Consider the following 20,154-nt stretch of genomic DNA (forward strand, 5'->3'; position numbering starts at 1 on the left):
GCATTTCCTTGTCCTTTAAAGGAGAAGGAAAGGCTAATAAAGATTTAATCTCAAGCTGCAGACATACCTTCAGTTCTCTCAATAGTGCCCTTAAATCTCCCCATATTTCACCTGTTCAGATGATCAGAAGCCAAACAGGAAGAAAAAACGCTGAGCTGTGTAAAGAAACTTCCCATAATGCCTCGCTCCTGCACCAAGACCCAAACCAGTGTACATGCTCAGTTTGTAAGACTATGAGTCAGCTTCCTGCTGATTGGCTCAGATCCACATTCCTAAGGGGGGTTTGAGATCTTAGCATGCTTGAGGGAGGGGGGAGCAGGAGAGGGGAGAGAGAGGAGAGAGCTGCATGTCTCTGGCAGAGGAAAAGACACAACAAATCTTTTGACAGAGAACTCAGTGCAGCATTTCTGTGTGTGTTTATGGCTGTATTACATAGACCTTTCTGATAAAGCTTACTTAGTTTTTACCTTTCTTTCTCCTTTACAGCTGCAGGGGCCCTGCAGGTGCCCCCTAATTCCCCCCCTGCAGGGGCCCCTAACCCCCCTCGCAGGGCCTCTGAGTGTGCATAATTCAACATGTCAGGAGGAGCGGTTGGGCAGGGGGAGGGGTCGGGTCTGGGCCGCCGGGGGCCCACTAGAGCCGAGGCCCACCCAGTCCGACCCTGCTCTCCTCTCTGCCCTCTCCTGCTCCCCCTTCCATAAGAATGCTAAAACTCCCTCCCCCCACCCTTAGGAATGTGTGATCTCAGCTCTAAAGGCTAGAGCTGGAGCAGGAAGCTATTTAAAATGGCTACTGTCCTAAGCAAACGGAGAAAGCTTCTAGGGCCCTTTACTCAGATATGGTAATGCTTTCTGCTGAATAAATATATTGTTATAGGTGCCACTAATTCGGCAAATCTATTGGCAGTAAAATGTCAGAATGACTTTCCTTCTCCTTTAATATAACCCATGTGCTCATGTGTCTCCACTTTCTCTTAAGAACATGATGGCCCTTTCATGTGTTTCAGTGCACAAAGATACTGCTGCAGCTTTGTGCAGCTAAAGATGTGATCTTCCTACTCAATCTCCCACAACTTCCGCTTTCAGCTCGGGGAAATCAATTGGTAAGCATTAGATGGAAATATTGTTTTAGCAGGGACTTGCAAAATGTCAAAAGGCGTCAGAAACTGCAAAAAAATCAGAATGCAGATATTGCATCAAAGTGCCTGCACACATGCATGTGTTCAAATTCACTTTTTGCAATTGCATCAGGCGTATCTCCCACTCACTGTTGCAAATATACTGGAATTCTGGGGAAAATACTGCATTGTGTCTAAAAATACACAGTGACTTGGCAGTATATAAATTACCTTATGGCTGGGTCCAGACACAAGACTTTAAAACCTACATCAGAGACCCTCAAAACTCTCTGCACAGTCCCAGTGATACCTAATGCTCTGGAGAACTCTTCGGGGGCTAAAGGCTACTTCTTGAGATTAGCCTGAGTGAGCTGAATAAATAACTGACAGCTGGGTAAGGCTAAACAAAATGACACCCAATGATGTTGAATTTTCTCAGGGGCTTACCTGCCACTTGCTACTTGTCAAACTCTAGTTACGGTACCTAGATGCTGTACCACCCCTGCTATGTACAGTATAGCCTGTGTCACACCAACACTGACTACAGTATATTGTATGGGCCACACTATGCAGTTATAGCTCATGTAACCCAACCTCAAAAAGCAGATTATGCTGTAATGATCAGAGAAGGACCTTCACTTAGCAACACCATACATTAAATTGGTAACTACCATGTATGTATTTATTACACAAACTATGTAACATAGATGTCAAAGGAATGAATAAAGATGGGACATGCCCTCAGAATGCTACCTGTACATGGGTACAGATACAGTATCTAGTATCTAGTAGTATCTAGTATCTAGTTACATTTTTAACGATTGTATGTATGCAGTATATATATGAGTATATCAATACATAAGTATGCAACTCGCTCTGTATTCATCTCATGTGCAGAATGATATCTGTACTTTTGCTATATACAGTATTATCTGTGTATGCTTGAAATAGTTGATATCTGGCTGTGTAAACTGTATAGGCTGTACATTGTGTTATTGTATACTTATACAGTATGATATCTGTTTATACTTACATACTTTGTGATATTGTTGTATGCTTGTATTTTATGACTTATGTTTAAATTAATGCCATTTAATACTGTTGTGTGCTTACAATAAGTATTATTGCTTTTTATTTTAACTGTATATAAAAAAGGATAAATATTTTTATGTATATACACAGATTATCTCTGGACATACAATATATAATGGCTGTACTTATGACCTACATATATGTGTGTAAGTAAAATGTGACATATATTTTTATATATGATATATATATATATGTCTTAAACTGCATAATATGCATTTACTTATACATATAATATACATTTACCTTTTTAATATGCATTCATACCATAACTGTATACTAACTATGCACAGGCTGTATGATAAAATCAATCTACTTCTGCTAATAACATAATTTTTCGGAGCATAGGCGAATGTGTCCTGTGCTTCCTGCACACATGCGTGCTTGTGTGTGTGATTAATGGAGTCAGAAGACATACTTGTGCTGCAAATGATAGATTGGAGTTCATGCTGACCTTTCCTGAGTTATGACTGGTCTCCTTACTTACCAGGATGGTGCATGAATATTATGTCTATACTGTAGTACACAGTTATAGTCCTGTCCATCTCTCTCTTTCTCTCCCTGCATAGCAATGCTATATTAAAACATTAAGGAGAACCTAAGGTCACAAATGCTCTTTTAATATTTGGTGATGCTGAAAACATTCAGCAGCAATTATCTTATTTACCGAGTTAGCCTTCCTCCAATAGGCACTGTTAACATTTAATCCATGTATTTCATTTCTTTCTCTTTAAAGAAGCGTTTTAGCCAAGCTACAGTTTTAAAGGACCGACAAACCATCAGCTATATGCCAAAACCAGATCACGGTTACAGACATTAGAAACTTACTACAGGATAACAACATGCACAAGTCAGAGAAATTCATTCTTACTTACAATCATTTTCTGCGCTTTCCTTATTCAAGTCATTTTACAGGAAAATTCCAATCATGGTCAGATAACAGCATATGAAAATCTTGGTGTGCTGCAGCAACCAACAGTCTGTGGTATTGTTCATTGCTCGGCTCTCCCTTCAGAGATGATTCCTCCTGGACTTCAATGCACACTTCAGAAATAGGCTTTCATTTACTTGGCATCAAGCATTAAAGCTTAACTCTTTGTGGTGTCAGGCATTAAAGCTTAACTCATTATTGCAACCGTCAATGTCTACTGCAGCTCCAAGTGGCGGTGAGAGATTTTACACCAAACCTGCCTTCCCGTGAAATATGTTGCCTATGCCCAGGGTCCCCTGAACTTGTCTTAACCCTCCAGTTTGACGACTATTGCTAAACAAGGCTGAGAGAGCAAGTGCTGATCTTTTCTGAAAGGCTTCCCCATCTCATTCCTCAACCGTGCAGGAGAAAATGTGCTTCTGGTTTGAATTATTCATGAGTTCAGTCCTGCCAGACCCAGGACATGTGTTAAATCATTAATAGATGGTGACTTTCCTTTAAAAAAAGCATGCATTAAAGAAAGCAAGCAACAAAATCATTTTTTTTCTGGTGACGTGATTGTTAAAGGCAAATAGTGTGAAATGTCTGCTTTTGCATTATAATACAGAAAATAATTAAATAATAAAATGTTTTTAGAATCAAAATATTTTGTAGCTGCATCTGGCCTCTTGAAAAGCCAGTATATACATTGAAGGGAAACCTTTGTGTTCTGTCTGTCATATCATGTAGTGCTTGTATGGGGTTCAGAAAATGGGTGCCTGGGTAGAACTGTAATATTATCACAGAAATATTACTTTTATGCTCTGGTTTAAATAAGGATTCTTTTAGCTGTGCAATGAACTGCAGGGCTATTGGTATGTGTAAAAAAGAAAGGTTCCCATGATAGAATGTGTGCTTTTATAGATGATACAATAAACAAAAAATTTTGATGTCCAGTGTATAATTGAAAGAGAATCAAAGCATTTCCATAGTAAATGAAAGACTGAATCCTGTGCTCCAATTACAGTGGAACAGATTCCAAATGATCCCTAATCAAATGATTAATAAGAAGAGTAAACTATATACTGTTTTTGACTGGGACACGTTGGTATCTCTTAACTTTTAAAATACATTTTGAAATGCTTTCTTTCAACATTGTGCAAGTATCTCATGGTAAACTGGTACTTCCTGGGGGCAATCTATGTAGCACAACTAAATACTTGTATGCGAAATGCCCTAATAGATGAGACATGGTGACGTTGATAGATGTCAGTTTAGAGTTCACAAAAAGCACAATGACATTTTTCATTTCTTCCAAAGGCTGAAGAGGACTGTGAGATCCCTGGGCTTTGAACACGGTTAAACATTTATGAAACTTGCTACTGGATAATAACAATCACACAGTAAAATCCAATTGATTTTCACTTACAAAGACAGCACTGGCAACAATGGTAACATCCATTCTGTATAGGGGGTCTGCTATACATATATTGCAGTGTGTGAGCATGTAGATCAATAGCAAAGTAATGTTTTCACTTGGTTATTTTTCTTTTGCCTGTCATGCTATAAGGGAAAGCAGGATACAGTTCTCTTTTTTTGCAGTTCTTGATGGGGCTCCAAAACACAGTGCTTTCTTTAATTTTCAAATATCTAGCTTTTTAACACAGGATTGTCACTCCTGGTCCTTCCAGGGGAAAGCTGCTTTGTAAAGTCCATGGAATGTCACCCATACTTTTTCTATCTGAAGCATCAGTGTTCATACTAGCTAAAAGCATCTTGCATTTTGCAACCCTGGTTAAGCAGCAGTGCACAGTGCCTACAAAACATTTTGGGCACTCCCGGTCAAATCACATTAGTTAATTTTGTAAGTGACATGTAGGAAACAACTACTTCAGGAATCAGTGTCTTTTCAGATATTAATGCACAGTTACATTTCATTTAACAAACTTTGAAACATGGCAAGAAAGTAGTAATTGTGGCATGAACAAAAGTTGGTACTTTCGACACAGATCACAGCTTGTAAACACCTTTTGTATACAGCTAAGAGTCTAGTTAGTTCTTCTTTCATGGATTTTTGGAAACTAGAATTTGCTGCTATTTAGTGGAATCTACTCCTCCCTCTACATGTACAACGTACAATGTTTTATGTGCCCCTTGCTGCCACATGCCGTTAAGCATACTTCAGATGTTGACATTTGTGTTGGCGTCAGACGTAAGGATTACTCTGATGACTGTTTCATGCTGATTGTGTTTCTGCAAGCAACACTGTACTGTGGGAAGATGCAACACTACTACTGTGTTAGGCAAACCTTCCTGCAGGTCCTTTGCAGCCATATGAGGGTTTGCCTTTCTGGCCAGCATATAAGCAGTGCTCTCTGAACATTTTCTTGCTTTTCCAGATATTGTTTTGACCACAGTTTCCCATAATGACACTGGTGACATTATGCCATCCTCTACTCTGTAGACACTGATTAGCTTCATTTTCAGATCTTCAGTCAGTTGCTCAGAGGATTTTATTAAGCTCTGTTGTTAACAGGTGAAAAGTTGCAATGGCTGTTAAAGCCTAATGAAGAAAACAGAGTCAGGCATCTTGCAAAAAGCAGTGTTTATTGCTGGAAAAGTAGAAGAGTGTCCAAAATTCTGAACATGCCACAATTACTAGTGCCAGAAATATTAGGAATTATAGATATTTCTTAATTAAAACAATAGGCAAGGGGTATGTTCAGTATAAGCCTTATGCATTGAGCTCATGTTGAAAATAGGTGTATACTGTCACTTTAAAGGGGAACTCCACCCAAACACAACTTAAGCTTTTTGAAAAGTAAACATAATTTCAAGCAACTTTGGAATAAATATCAATTAAAAAATATGCAGCTTTTTCATGATCTTTAATGTAATAATATGGTTTGGAACAGTTACCTCAGCCTGCCGCCCTGTTTTCCTGCTGATCTGGCTGACTACTTTGTGACTCATAAAAATGTAACATTTTTTGACTGTCCTCTGCCTGCCTTCAGCCTGCATCCTCCAAATCCAACAATTCCATGCATGCATGATGTCAATAAGGAAAGGAACCTCACAGTGCAGTGCATTGTGGGTATGTAGTTCCTGCTTGTTGCCTGTAAGCTGTAGAGAAGTTTTTACTATTTGTTGTAGTCCCTCCTCCTCTGCCAGGATTTCAAATAAATCAGAAAGAGAAGATGCCTATGACTATGTGTTGAAAGACAAGTCACGTCAGGATTGATGTGAAATAATGCGTTGTTTCTTAAGCACCTCCATTTGTGTTTGGAGTGCACGCCCATCTGAGAAATTGTGCTTGAGAAAGAGAAGATGGTATTTATTTATACTTTTTGAAGGAAGAGAATACAGTGATATTAGGTATATTAGGAGTTTCTGTATTGTGTGGAGCTCTTTAACAAATTTTGGTTCAGATGCCATAGTTCCCCTTTAAATAAACCCAATTAGTATCAACTACAATGTAAGGTTTTATGATTACAAAAAAAAAAAGAAATAATTTAAAAAAAAACTAAATTAGTCCCACTCTGTGGGAGATGGCTTTCCTGTAATTTGATGTTTCCTGGATATTGGATTTCCCACAATGGGGCAAACACTATCCGTATTGAAAATGAAGGATACAATCTTATTTTAGTACTTCTTGAACCTGGTGTATTTAATTTGTGATATCAATCACATTTCAGCCACAAAATTGTACATAATGTAGCCTGGAGGACCCACTTAATCTGCGGTCATGCAGAATACTTGTAATGGTCTTTCACAAAAACATACCAATTTGTAGTAATGCACAGGTAGTCTGTGTGGCTCTTACCAAAGGCTTGTCTCAGCTGCTGTGTTAGCAAAGCTCTGCAGAAAACACTTCAAGCAAAAACACTATTACAGTTAAAGGGGTTCACTGAACGTGTTCATGTTCTTGAAAATTCTGCTCATCAAGAAGTATTTAACTACATAGTATGAAGGAAAACATAAATAGCATTTGTGGAGGCCTCAGGACAAGTTTATTAACATAGTTGTATTTAAGGACCTTGTAAAGTTTAGGCAGGAGCTTTTGATGTCCTTCTACAAATTGATGGACCTCTTGTCAAATAAATCCAGCTGTACAGCACAAATTAGCACTCTTTGTGTTTTGTTATGAGTACAATGTGCGTACTAGTTTATGTTTGTGCTTTATGAGACTCATCTGGTACAGTTCATAGCAAACATTTAAGGGCTCATTTAAAAATGTATAAATGCAGTGCATAAACTTTAATTTTGAATGTTTTTTTGGTGTTCTTTCTACACAAAATGCAGTGTTTTTCCCACAATCCCGTATAATTTAATCAGACTCACTTGTGCTCAGGATTGTCAGAATGACAATATTTCTGATGCTTGGTATCAAAATGATGTTTGTCTGTTATTTTTTAGACACAAGTGTGCTGTGTGTATTGACACATCCAAATTTCATCCTATTTTGCCTTTAGACTGGGCCAACAATCTGTTGCAGTTAGCTTGCAGTAACCTTGTGTCCACCATAGGTATGAAACCAGAGACATCATCCAGTGTCATGTCATGTGGGAGATATTGATTAAGTCCTGGCCTTTTTGAGACCTTATTTCTTGTTATCATGTAGTATAGAGAAGGATTCAGGCCTCACATTAAAAAGGACCAGATCATTTGCTCCCATTTGACATGGTGTTATTTGATGTATCTGATGGACCAGGTGGTATTCTGGAGTACATTGTCAGGACACAGGGCAGAAAACTATTAGACAATAGATTTAACAACATTCTACTTGGGAAAATAAATCTTTTTTCTCAGTGAGTAAATTCAAAAACCCACATGCAGCACATTATTGGTGCACCAGTTCAGTAAAGTAACTTCTTGCATGAATCTTCCCAGAGGGAGCAATCAACATTAGTTTCAGAATGTTGTTTTGTTCTTAATGCTCAGGCCCAATTAGAAACAGAATATTTAGGGAAATAAAACAAAACCCCTAACAAACTGTCCCCTAGATTGCATTCAGAATAGCATACTGAGAATCAATGAAAATAAAAGTAAAAAACGAAGTTGGAAGCACTGAGCTAAATCTTAGAACTCCATTTTTTACTGCATGATATTTCCCCATGCCCTAGAGTGTTAAGCTATTAATTGGTATAGACTCTGCAATCAGGAATTTCTATTACAACCCATTGCCTATGCTTCTGTATTCATCAAGTGAGTGTGAAATCTAACTTCTATATTGATGCATTTTAAAGGTGTTTTTTGTTTTTTTTTTTGCTTCTGTCTATATAGGATATATATATATATATATATAAACTAGCAAAAACACTTCTAGTGGTATTATTATTATTACTAACATGTATTTATAAAGCGCGGTACAATAAGTGGGTTTCATACATTGGACATACATAGTAACATATAAAGCAATCAATAACAGATACAAAAGGTGAAGAGAGCCCTGCCCAAAAGAGCTTACAATCTACAAGGTAGAAAAACATAGTTAAAAAAATCTGCCATGTGATAGAGAAACACTTTCATCAAAAGGAAACCTACTTACTTTCAGGAGTTTGAGTTGATATCCACTGGAGGAGTTCTTAGTGAGTAGTGCTTGGATATCAAGCTATTATAGCTTTTAAAACAGGAAAGTATATTTAACACTATATTAAAGAATGTGTTGTAAAGCATATTATCTATAAGCTGTTGGTGTGACAAAAAAATTGATAGCCTGGCCTTTCTGACACATAGTAAGTAATTTTTGTAGTTCCAATTGGCTCTTCTGTCTGCTACCATTTGCTAAACCAACTAGATTCTTCACAGAGGTGTGAATAGCACCTTACTGATTGGCAACAGAAATTTCCTACACCTTTTAGGTGTCTGTAATTCCTCACTATCACTTGCCTGGCATCCTATGTTTAGCAAGCAGCTGTAGCTGTTTTAATTAGTGTCTAAATGTAAACTTTGTGTTGAAGAATTTATCCTTTCCAACATGCTGATATTCTCTTCCCGTACATAATTTAAGGGATACCAACATCACATGATTATACCAGTTTTCAAAATTCCATTTGAATTATTTTTACATTGACATTATTTTCTGAGGTTCATATTTATGTATTTTTAAAATCACTATAAGTTCATTAGTTCGGCCCCACCTAAACTCTAGTTTCTACTGTTAACATAGCTGAAATAAACATAGACATTTCCAGAGAACACTACAGTAAATGGAAATATGCATTTTAGATTATTGGTGATTAATGCTCCAAGGGTCTTGTAGGACAATTGCTTCAGATTCTGAGGGCGCTATATGCAGGTATGGAATCCCTTGTCTGAAAACCTATTATCTAGAAAGCTCTGAATCATGGGAAGGACAACTACCATACAGTACATTTTCTCTTTTTTAAAAAAGATTTCCCTTTTCTCTGTTATAACAAAACAGTACTGTGTACTTGATGGTAACGAAGATATAGGATCCATATTTGTGGCAAAACGATCCTTTTGGTGAACCAAATTTCAGAAAGATCCCTCATCTGGAAAACCCCAGGTCTCAGGCATTCTGGATAATACTTTGTAGATCATATGCCAGTATTAGCTGGTTTCCTGCCAAAGCAAAATTCTGCTACAAGAAAGTTTTACATTTTTATAGCGCTTTCAATAAACAAATATGTCCGAGAAACTACAATTCTTTACATATTACCCGTTGCTTTTAGGCATGAGTTAAGAGTTATTTTGTAGTAACAATATGCCATTTGATACTTTGGTCCTGTCAGTTTGAAATTCTATATCATTTTATTTTGATGGGTTATAGTGACTTTTATCTGTAAAGAATTCAGCTAGTAACTAACACGCTTAAACAGTGCCAGGGGCATTGTTTTATAAAAAGGAAAAATATTTGTATTTATTTGTATTTGTTTTGATGTCATTTGTACAGGTGTTTTTTCCTTTAATGTTTGTAAAAGAATTGCATAGGTGTGCAGTCACGGAAATCACTATAGGGTTGATTCACTAAAGTGCGATAACGCTTATCGCATGCTTTTTTGTGTTAAAATTGATGTGCAAAAAAAGCGTGATTCGCTAAAGTATTATCGCATGCGTTAAGTCGCATATCGCGTGTGTTAAATAGCGCACAACTGCATGCGTTAATTTTACTGCATTGTGTTAATTAGCTCGCATGATTCACAAACACTTAGACGCGCTAAATATCGCATTAGTCTGTGCGAAAATTAACACCTACTTGGGGCAGGTGGTAATTCTAGAAAAGTACAGTTCATGAGCTTTTGGCAACACAATAAGGACTTTGCAGTGTGATTTATTCAAGTATGTGTTGGCCCTAGAGTGATGTAGCTTCCAGTTTGCAGGGAAATGGTCATTTTCAGAACAGTAGTTTTACGAAAGTAATGGCATGTATGGCTAATATGGCGTGCGTTTTTTTTTTCGGTGACAATTTGTGTGCGCTGCGTTAATTAGCGTGCGTTGCATCAAATATTGCACGACTTAAGTAACACAAGCAGCATTGCGTTTAAATTAACAAGTATCCTTTTAGTGAATCGTGCTTTAAAGGGGAAGGAAAGGCTAAGTCACCCCCAAGTGACTTGAATCGTTTACCTCGTACCCCGGGCTGGTACCCCTATTAGGAGAAAACGCACCAGCCCGGGGCACCTCGGGCGATGCGCTTCCTCCTTCGTTAAGCCTTGACTGTGAGTCAGGCGCATGCGCAGTAGAGTGAAAAAGCCGACTTCTCTGTTAAAGTTCGGCTTTTCACTCTACTGCGCATACGCGCACGGCGAAGAAGGAAGGAGGAATCGCTACAGGTACCCCGGGCTGGTGCTCTTCTCTCTGTACAGGGGCACCAGCCCGGGGTAAAAGGTAAGCGATTCAAGTCACTTGGGGGTGCTTAACATTTTGGCACCCCCAAGTGACTTAGCTTTTCCTTCTCCTTTAAGTCACGAAAAATTAGACACAATAAAATTTTTAGCGCATGCTGTAAATAGCGCTCGTTTTAACGCACCTTAGTGAATCAGTCCTTATATATCTTCCTTCTTCAGTTATTTTGTTGTACTGAGTATATAAAATTTTTAAAGCAGTTCTATTCTAGTTTAGACATGTTTATTCTTAGAAAATTGCCAAAACATTTATGGGCAGATATATATAAGTTCAAACTGGGGAGGCCATATACTGTAGATTCTGAGTCGAATTTATCAAAACTTGCCAGAAAAGTTCTTAACAAGTTGACACCAGAATGCCCATGGAGGCCAAGCACCGCTTGCTAATTTGGTATTCTGCACTGTACAAATCATTTCAGTGTGAAAAATAAAAACTAGCATCTGTTTGTACTAATGGTACTAATGGCAAAAGATGACAATAGTTGTTAGTTGATAAATGCTACCCTTTTAGGCATTTATTTAATTCTACTTTCCTTGAACACAACCCTATAAGCATGCTTCAATAAGAAGATTTCTGATGACCCTGGATAAAAAAAGGCAATATGTTTAAGAGGCAAACTTATGTCACTTGCATTTTAACAGAACTAAGGCAGATATCTATGGCCAACTGGGTGCTGGGTGCAAAAAGAGGCAGACTTAAGTCACTTTCATTTGGACAGAAGTAAACATGGCCATACCCGGGGTGATTGTAGCTGCCGATACGGCAGCTTATCGGCCCGTGTAGGGACAGCAACGACTGGCCTGCCCGACCGATATCTGGCCTGAAATTGGCCAGATATCGTTTGGGCAGGCTAAAAAATTCAGTCGGATCGGGGACCGCATCGGCTCGTTGATGCGGTCCCTGAACTGACTGTGCCCTTAACAGTCGTTATAATTTGGGGCCAAACGACCAAATTAGCCTAAATTAGCCTTGGCAACCTCGCCAGGCGAGTGGATTGTTATGTGTATGCCACCTTAAGACAGATATCTATGGCCAACTGGATGCTGGGTGATAAAGGTCAAAGTTAGATCTACCTGTTTTAACAGTGTGGATTTATTGTTGGAGCCACATCCAAGAACTTCTACTCTCTTAAAATGTAGTCTAGAAACATATAATGGTTCAAATACTCTCATCTACATGCAATGTTCATCTTACTATTAGAGGCATATTGGTACATCTTATCTCTGGGAAAGAGAACAGAGTAGTACTTGGGGTAGTTATGTGAAATATAAGGATTAATGTACATGTGAATTCCAAAGGTAACAGTATATACACATTTAAAATAATCAGTTATATATTAAATACCTTTACATTGCATTTAGACTTTCTGTATGACATGAATTTGCTGTATCAATTTAAAGGTATATACAACTTTAGAATTATGCTCTTGTTGCAAAATGCTTTCGCATCATTAAATGTGAAATAAGAGAGGGGAAAGTTAAGGGAGGGGTAGAGAAGATGCCTACATGACTTTTCCTACCACCCCTCGATACAGCAGTGCCTAGTTCAGGCATTGCAGTATGCATGGGGAGGCATAGGTCAACAGCCACTGATAATGGTGTGCAAAGAGTGGAAAACATGATGACTTTCGCTTGCTTGTTGTACCCTGGTCCTTTGTATTTAAACAAGACCTCCTTACTTACTTTACCAATCCTGCTTATAACTGGCTTTAGATACTGTCTTCTGTGCACTGCTTTCTTTTATGTTCCTGATAATCACAATAGATGCATCTGTAATAGAGATGCAGGATTAAAATGTTCTGTGTAAAACTGGTCCATCATTTTTATATTATACCCACTGAAATATCTGTTGTTAATAATTTTTGTATCTTCACACAATAAATGGCCTTAGCTACATACAAATAATCCAGACCTCATTAATAGTTTGTACTGATCATCTCTCCTACATGTATTACATTCTTTGTAAAATGAGTTGGCCTACAAGGATTACATTCAAAGACAATATAAAGTATTTAATTTCCACAATGCTCGATATGCGACTACAATTATGGATGGAACTGCCAAAACAACGGCTGAATGCTTGGTTACTGAAGCATAATATTCCCAAATGGAATCTTGTACTACACATGAATGTAAATTGACGCCTGTTCTCTGAATCACTTCATATGATATATTTCACTCAAATACTGCAAACCAGAGTAACTGATTATAATGAATTGCATGTCGTATGAATGCCGTAGATTTCTAAACACAACTATCTATAATTAAAGGGTCAATATGAGTACTACTTTTGACCCATTGAAAAAAAACACAAAAAAATTGTGTTTGTTTTTTGTTATTTCTTGAGTTACTCCCCTCTCTTATTTCACATTTAACATAGCATTAAAAATAAAAATGAAAGTGGGAGGAAACTGTCCAAAGTAGCATCTGGAGACGATGCTTGAATTAGTCATTTAAACCTCTGAAGTTACTTTATGGCCAGTTCTTGAGAGGCTGATATCTAGATTAGTGCAGTGCATATATAATCCCCCTGCATAATGGGCTTCTGCTAGCAAAACGGTCACAGGGGGGGGGTTGTATACTGGTAATCTAATTAGCTACCTTGCAAAGAACCAAACATGGAGATATATTTTATTTGTATCTATTTTTCAATCTATTTTATTATCTATTTATAAAAAAAAGAGATGAGTACCAGTATCCCTATAAAAAGTATGAAGAACATTGCATGTAGATGAGAGTGTGTGACCCACTTTTTATATACACATCTTAAGATGCCTGTTAGCAGACACTTGAGAAAATAATTATTACAGGTATAGGATCGAATGCCACCCTACTAATAGATGCAAATTGTTGGGATGTAGGAATTGCTGATGGACTACATGTCATTTAAATAGAATACAATTAGTACAGCCCTCTTTGAATGTGCTAGAGCTGTCCCTGATCCCTTGATCTGGTAACCTTTCTTTGTGACCTTAGGAAAAATGGCCTTATCTCCTCTTCCATGGAGTTTTATACCAAGGGCACGATACACTTGAAATTCAGATTTTCATGATTATCTCAAAACACCTGGCAGTGCGGCAAATTTCAACATTTAGTGTTTCATTTATGGCTCACAGGAGTGATTATCTCTAGAAAATAAGCACTTCAGCAATGACAGCAATGGGAAATGAATGCCTGCAAATATGAGTACTTTCATCCTGGCAATTTTGCATGAGAATCTGCAGATACCAGTGTCCCTGACATTCTCAGTAGGCTTCACTGTGAAATTAGCTGTGCTATTATGGGATCACATCTTTCACTGGTTTTAGATTTCAGTGTGAATATAACAAGGTGTAATATCTATTTTTAGCAGAGCTGTATTTTCAGTACTACACATATCAGCTTATAATCCAAGTCTATGAGCAATGCTTCTATTTATTTGTGTTATTAGGACTGCCAGTCCTATACATGGGCCTGTGTGTGGCCCATCAATATCTGCATAAAGCAGCAATTCACTAGTCCCACACCAAAATTCATACTCCATGAACACCAACTTTACTGGGGGGGGGGGGGTATTCCTATTACTGCTTTACTTAGCTATCTCTGGCTATATTTGGCAATACCCCACCTTGCCTTCATGCACTTTTAGGAGTAAACAGTGTGGAGCATTTTGGAAGAAGGAAGCATTAATGATGGCATTGGAACATAATGGCTCAGACAAAGCAACATTAGCAGAGTTTCATACTCTTGTACAGAGCTAGGGATGCCCTAATAAAGTAATATTAATTTACACGCATCTCTCAATTATGCAATCGGATACAAAGTTTAATTTAACAAAAAGAAAAGTATAGGCCATATTTAATAAGTACTCTCTTCTCATTTGTTTCCAGTGATGTTAGAAATGTTGCAGTAGCTGCTAATGTGATAATGGAATTTAGGCTTAGAAGTAAAAGGTTACTGCTATCCCCTAATTTCTATAGCACAGAAAATCTAAAGCATAGAAATATGTTGCTGAAATAATTGCTTAATGCTCCTATAGGAAATTAAAATTTCCCAAGGTATGAGCTGAAAAAGTAGAGTAAAGTTGCATTGGAATTAAATATTTGCATCGAAATAGTAACATTTGGAACTTCCACAATATATTGGTAAACTGACTTTTCATAGTGGAATATTCCCTTAAGAAAATACTATTATATTTTGTGTCCTATCACCCCTAGATATAGTAACAACATCAGTACAGCTACAGTACAGCTTTAAGATAGACAGTATTCTCTGAAAGGTCATATTGTGACATTATGTGATGTATATGTAAAGGGGTACATAACTCACAAAGATAAATGAAGCTGCCCATGCTGCTTTTTAATAGACTGAAAGAAACATTTTTTTGGTATCTTGGTCAGTTTTTCAACAATATTACAATATTTTAGCAATGCATTCTATTATATCTCTGTATATCTATCCCTGTCACAATGAAAATCTTTCCGTATAAAGAACTTGGGTTTATGATGTACTGCTTCTTTAAGATAGCATATAACTAAATATACATTCTCAAGGTTCTTTCTGCAGGTGTTGAAAAATAAATAAAAAAAGAAAAATCGAATTATTCCATCAGAGAAAATATTGTCATCTTTTCCTCAAGAGAAAAGGAAAGCTATATTTTCCATCTATGAGGCAGGAATGATTTTCCCTCTGGATTTACACTCTTTATTTAAGATATTTCTTAAATCCCACTTGGTAAAATTCTCTTTTTTCTTGAAGGCATGTACTGCATATTATGGCACAAATCCAGTCTATTGTGATTTTTCCACAAGAAGACTTCCCTTTCTGCTATTGTTGGGCCTAAGAATGTGCCCTCTAAATAATGCTGACTGAAAAGTTGCCCATGGAGTTTCTTTTATGTTGTTGTTTATTATTATATCTAGATATGTCCATATAGTGGGGGGAAATAGATTTCTGCTCCTAGACCTTTGTAGATAAACTAGGAATTTAGGGAATTAATGTAAATACAAAGTGACTTGTAGATTAGTTCCAAAGTGTTCTCTAAATTGGTTAAATGTAGCCTTCTTTTCAATTTATCATAAAAACTGTAGCCAAGTTAATTAACACCATGTGTTCTGTCTGGAAGCTTTACAATTTACCATGGTTTAATTTTACTACAGCTGTAAGTTACAAGACATTCAGGGAAAGATGATAGAAAAACATCTGGATGCACAAGATAGCAATGAAGAACTAAGTCAGGAGAAAAGCTGACCATTAAATCCAGTGGGAGATTGGAGGACAGCAACTGGATGCCTGGAAGACCAGATGGTTTTTCCTTCTCTGCTCATTTCCCTCTCCTGCCTGTTAGCTGCAGATTACCCTTAAGTCAGATAGGTTAGAGTTGAAATTTGGGCAACCATTGTGGGTTTGGATTGTGTGCTATCCATTTCTTGGAACCTAAGGTGCACATAGAAGTAGCATACAGAGTGGAAAGACATGGGTATGGGTTGGAGAAAATGATTCAGTTGAGTGCAAAAAATCCCAAAACTTGAATTTAAAAATTTGCAATCTGAAAACGAGTTTCTATAGAAGTCATTGAGAGTTGTCCTAGGCAATGAAAAGTCATATTTTCAAACTCAAAAATTTGAGATATTCAAGTTTTTTATTCTGAGCTTTCCTCATTAATAAAAAAGGGAGCAATCAATATGCTAGTTTATTTAATTTAGAAAAACAAACACAAACTCGAAAACTGATAAATAAGCCTACTAGTGTAGCTAGCTGTACCCAAAATTAGCTAGGGAATTGAAAAACCATTCAAAATCAGAAACCCAGTTTCTCCCAGGCTCCATGCCATATACCCAAACACAACTTTCACATGCTGGAGACAATGCGGAGAAGAAGGCACAATAGACCATATGTTTTGGAACTGCCCTGTTATCAGCGATTATTGGAGAACTGTGCTAGATTTCCTTACTGGGGAGAAACCAGTTGAAACCTCTAACATTTCTATTGTGCCTCCCATTTCCAAAGTTTAAAAATCATATCCAGAAACTAGCTAACTAACTGCAGCCAAACGGCTACTTGCTCGGAACTGGAAGTAAAGAATTCCACCAACAAAAACAGAACTAGACATTCAAGACATTCGCCACATGGAATATCTAGCAGCCCTCCATCAATCTCAAAGTTTTAACATTAACAAAGTTTGGTTATCATGGGACTTATTACACCCATCAATTGGATGATCGACCGCTACAGACCCTCCACCTTAAATGGAGAAACACCCAATCAATCTCAACTGCACAGGATCAATTAATTTGGAGCTAAAACCCTCCTCAACAGGGCCACTTTTGATAAAGCAGCAACTGCCCCCCAGGTTTTTAATGTTTTTTTTGTTCATATTGTTTTTGTTCTTTTTTTTTTCTTCTTTCTCTTGATCTTCTCTCTTTCTTTCTTTCTTTTTTACGCAAGCAATCTATAGAACTGCACTATTTTGTTTAGCTTGTTATAAAATATAAATAAAGAGTTTAAAAAATTAGAAACCCTGTTCTATAATATTAGCAGTTTAAAACCACAGACTATGTTGAAATTTAGGGTAAAAACTTGGTGGATTGCTGCATTTTCCTCACCTGTTTCTCTCCAGAGCAATTTATTGGAAATGCAGCTAACAATATTGTCTTCCTGTGCTTGGATATTTTTATTACTGATTCAATATCAAGTAATAAAGTAAGTACATTTTTGTGTGCAAATATTATTTAACTTGTTCACATTTGATGCAGTCGCTGTAATTCTGAAACTGGTATTTAATTATAAGGCACTCCAACTAATACGTTTTTTGTATTAGGGTTTTTGAAAAGCTAAGTCTAAGAGCTTTTTATCACTGTCACATCATGAGTCCTAACATTCTATGCATGGCCTCGCCTTTCCAAGCTACTGCACAGCCTCTCTGCCAATGTTCCCAGTGCAATGTCAGCCAAGCTATGGAAGTTGTTCTGGATCAATTCTCTTCACTCTTTCACTAGCAGAATGGTGTGGGAGTGGTATAATGCTACCATTAAAAAACTATAATCCCTTTTGTAATATATCAGGGCAAAGTATTCAGAAGAACAGCTATCTATAAAAAGTCTGGATTGCCTCCCATGAATCTATAAATGACAGCAGTGTTAAAACTCTGTCAGCCAAACAGGCACTTAAGTAAACTATTGCCACCCAATCATTTTTTCTTCCTACTGTGCTGTCCAGGCATATGCTGTGTGTTTTGTTAAATAGTGTTTTACTGAAGTCTTTGGCAGGATCTTGCGTGTATCTAGTGCAAAGAGTACTCTACAATACCATAAATAATTTTTACCAGTGTTAACATTTAAGCTTACACCATACTGAACGTAAAATAATGCTCCCAGTTAAAATAAGGTACTTGTTTTGGAAATACGTACTTATCTAGGAGTCTAAAAGTGGCTGCACAGGTACCAAAAAGGTTTGGTTATTTGGTAAATTTGTTTCATGTAGTGCCCATACGAAGTAGCTTTGCCAAAGCCAACTCTAATCAGAATATAGCCAGCCTACGAAAATGCCTCCAAGTGCAATAGGAGGCTGACCAAGGACTGACAGGGGTTGTAAGTCCCTCCTGCTTGCATTAAGAGTAATGCTTTTGGGGTTTCACTGGTTGGATGAACATGATAAAAGGCTGGAAATCACACTGAATCCAAATCAAATAAAAAATATGATATATGATATAAATATGTTTTTAAGAGGAAATGTAATAAAACAAAATGAGATAAGTACAAGATGATGATCTAACAGTGAATAAAATGCCCCATTGCAAAAATATGATGACCATACCAGATCAAGCTCCATTACTGAAAGCCAGGGATCTTTTGCCTTTTCACAGATGTGTCACTCAATGGCAGATTATAGTATGCAAACCTAGAAGATGCAAACCTAGAAGATGTAAACTGTACATAGTAAATGTAACAGATTTTTTAAGATGCTTTAGAGATACAATATGCAGTATCAGCATCCTGATTTTAAGGATATGTTATGCATTTTATGTGCCACATGTGAACTATGTCTGGATACTTTAGGGATCTGTCATAGTTTTTAGGAGAAAACAATCCATGACTAATCTTGGCACCTCAGCTCTGCAGAATATCAGTGAGCCTAATTACATTGGGCACCAGTTCGGTTTTTTTTTATAATTCAAATTTGATGTTTTTTTAGCTCAAAAAAATTTGAATCATGAAAAAAAAATTGAATGTTGATAAATCTCCCCCTTAATGTTACAGGAAAAAGTGTGATTATCTTACCATTCTAGTGATTGGGTTAGGTATAAATAATGAGCTAGTTATAAATCTGTGGAATTTCTCAGTGCAAGTTGTTGAATCATTCATTTAAGCATGCCATATACTCTGTAGGCTCCAGCACCCATTAATATTTTTTTTGCTTTCTATAGCAGTAATCACAAGTAATGAAAAAAAGATTTAATGACAAAATATTTTAACATTAGCTCTGATACAGGGGTAGGGTTTGAGTAATCAAGGGGATGTTGAAGAAAGTTCTACTTATAAGGGTTGCCTATCACTGCTCTGCTAAGTTAAATATGCAAACATGATCAAACTCAAGATGGCTCATACTAAAAATGTGTACGGCATATTCTTTTACCTTGATGTTTAGAAAACTGTGGCTTCATTTATAGCATAGTTGCAACTTGTCCCCATTCTCAAGGGACAATACTTGTTTTCACTCAGTGTCCCTGGAAATGAGCTTCTCCTTGGGTTATTCCACATTTGTCTATGCAGAGTTGATCTGGACCATTCCAACCTCTCCTTCCTGGCTGCTCATGGTTTCAGCTGGTTTAAATGCCATCGGTCTTTTCCTTCAGACCACCCTGGCAATCAAAATGCCAGAATGTGACATTCTGAGTTATTAACTTTGTAGTTTATGTTTCTGTTATCTAAATATATGACTACAGCATGTTTTACAGGACCAGCATTTGTACAAAGAACCAGACTAGTGTGTAATACAGAATAATTGTACAGCCATTTCAGAGCACACATCAAATCATCCTTGAAGTGTTTCAGGCATACACATTTACATTTTAATTTCGCTTTCATTTCTTTAGGCCTTTTTTAGGTTTATCACTGCATACAGGCACTGTACATTAACAGTACATCCAACTATGCATAATTAAAATCCCTCCATCTGTTACTGTAGCTTAC

The 20,154-nt window shown here is 37.1% G+C and overlaps 1 protein-coding gene across 2 annotated transcripts in view; it reads right to left on the reverse strand.

Annotated features, from left to right (window-relative positions):
• schip1 (schwannomin interacting protein 1) overlaps positions 1-20,154 on the reverse strand; it is a 184,235-nt gene that overhangs the window by 58,211 nt on the left and 105,870 nt on the right. Inside the window, exon 1 of one of the 2 annotated variants that reach the window (XM_012962649.3) lies at positions 3,082-3,427. The exons of the other annotated variant lie outside the window; for it this stretch is intronic. Coding sequence (XP_012818103.1) covers positions 3,082-3,087 — 6 coding nt within the window. The 5' untranslated portion in view covers positions 3,088-3,427. Of the gene's footprint in view, positions 1-3,081; positions 3,428-20,154 lie in introns of those variants that run through there. 2 annotated transcript variants of the gene reach the window in all.

This window comes from Xenopus tropicalis, chromosome 5, assembly GCF_000004195.4.
Source record: "Xenopus tropicalis strain Nigerian chromosome 5, UCB_Xtro_10.0, whole genome shotgun sequence".
NCBI classification, from domain to species: Eukaryota; Metazoa; Chordata; class Amphibia; order Anura; family Pipidae; genus Xenopus; species Xenopus tropicalis.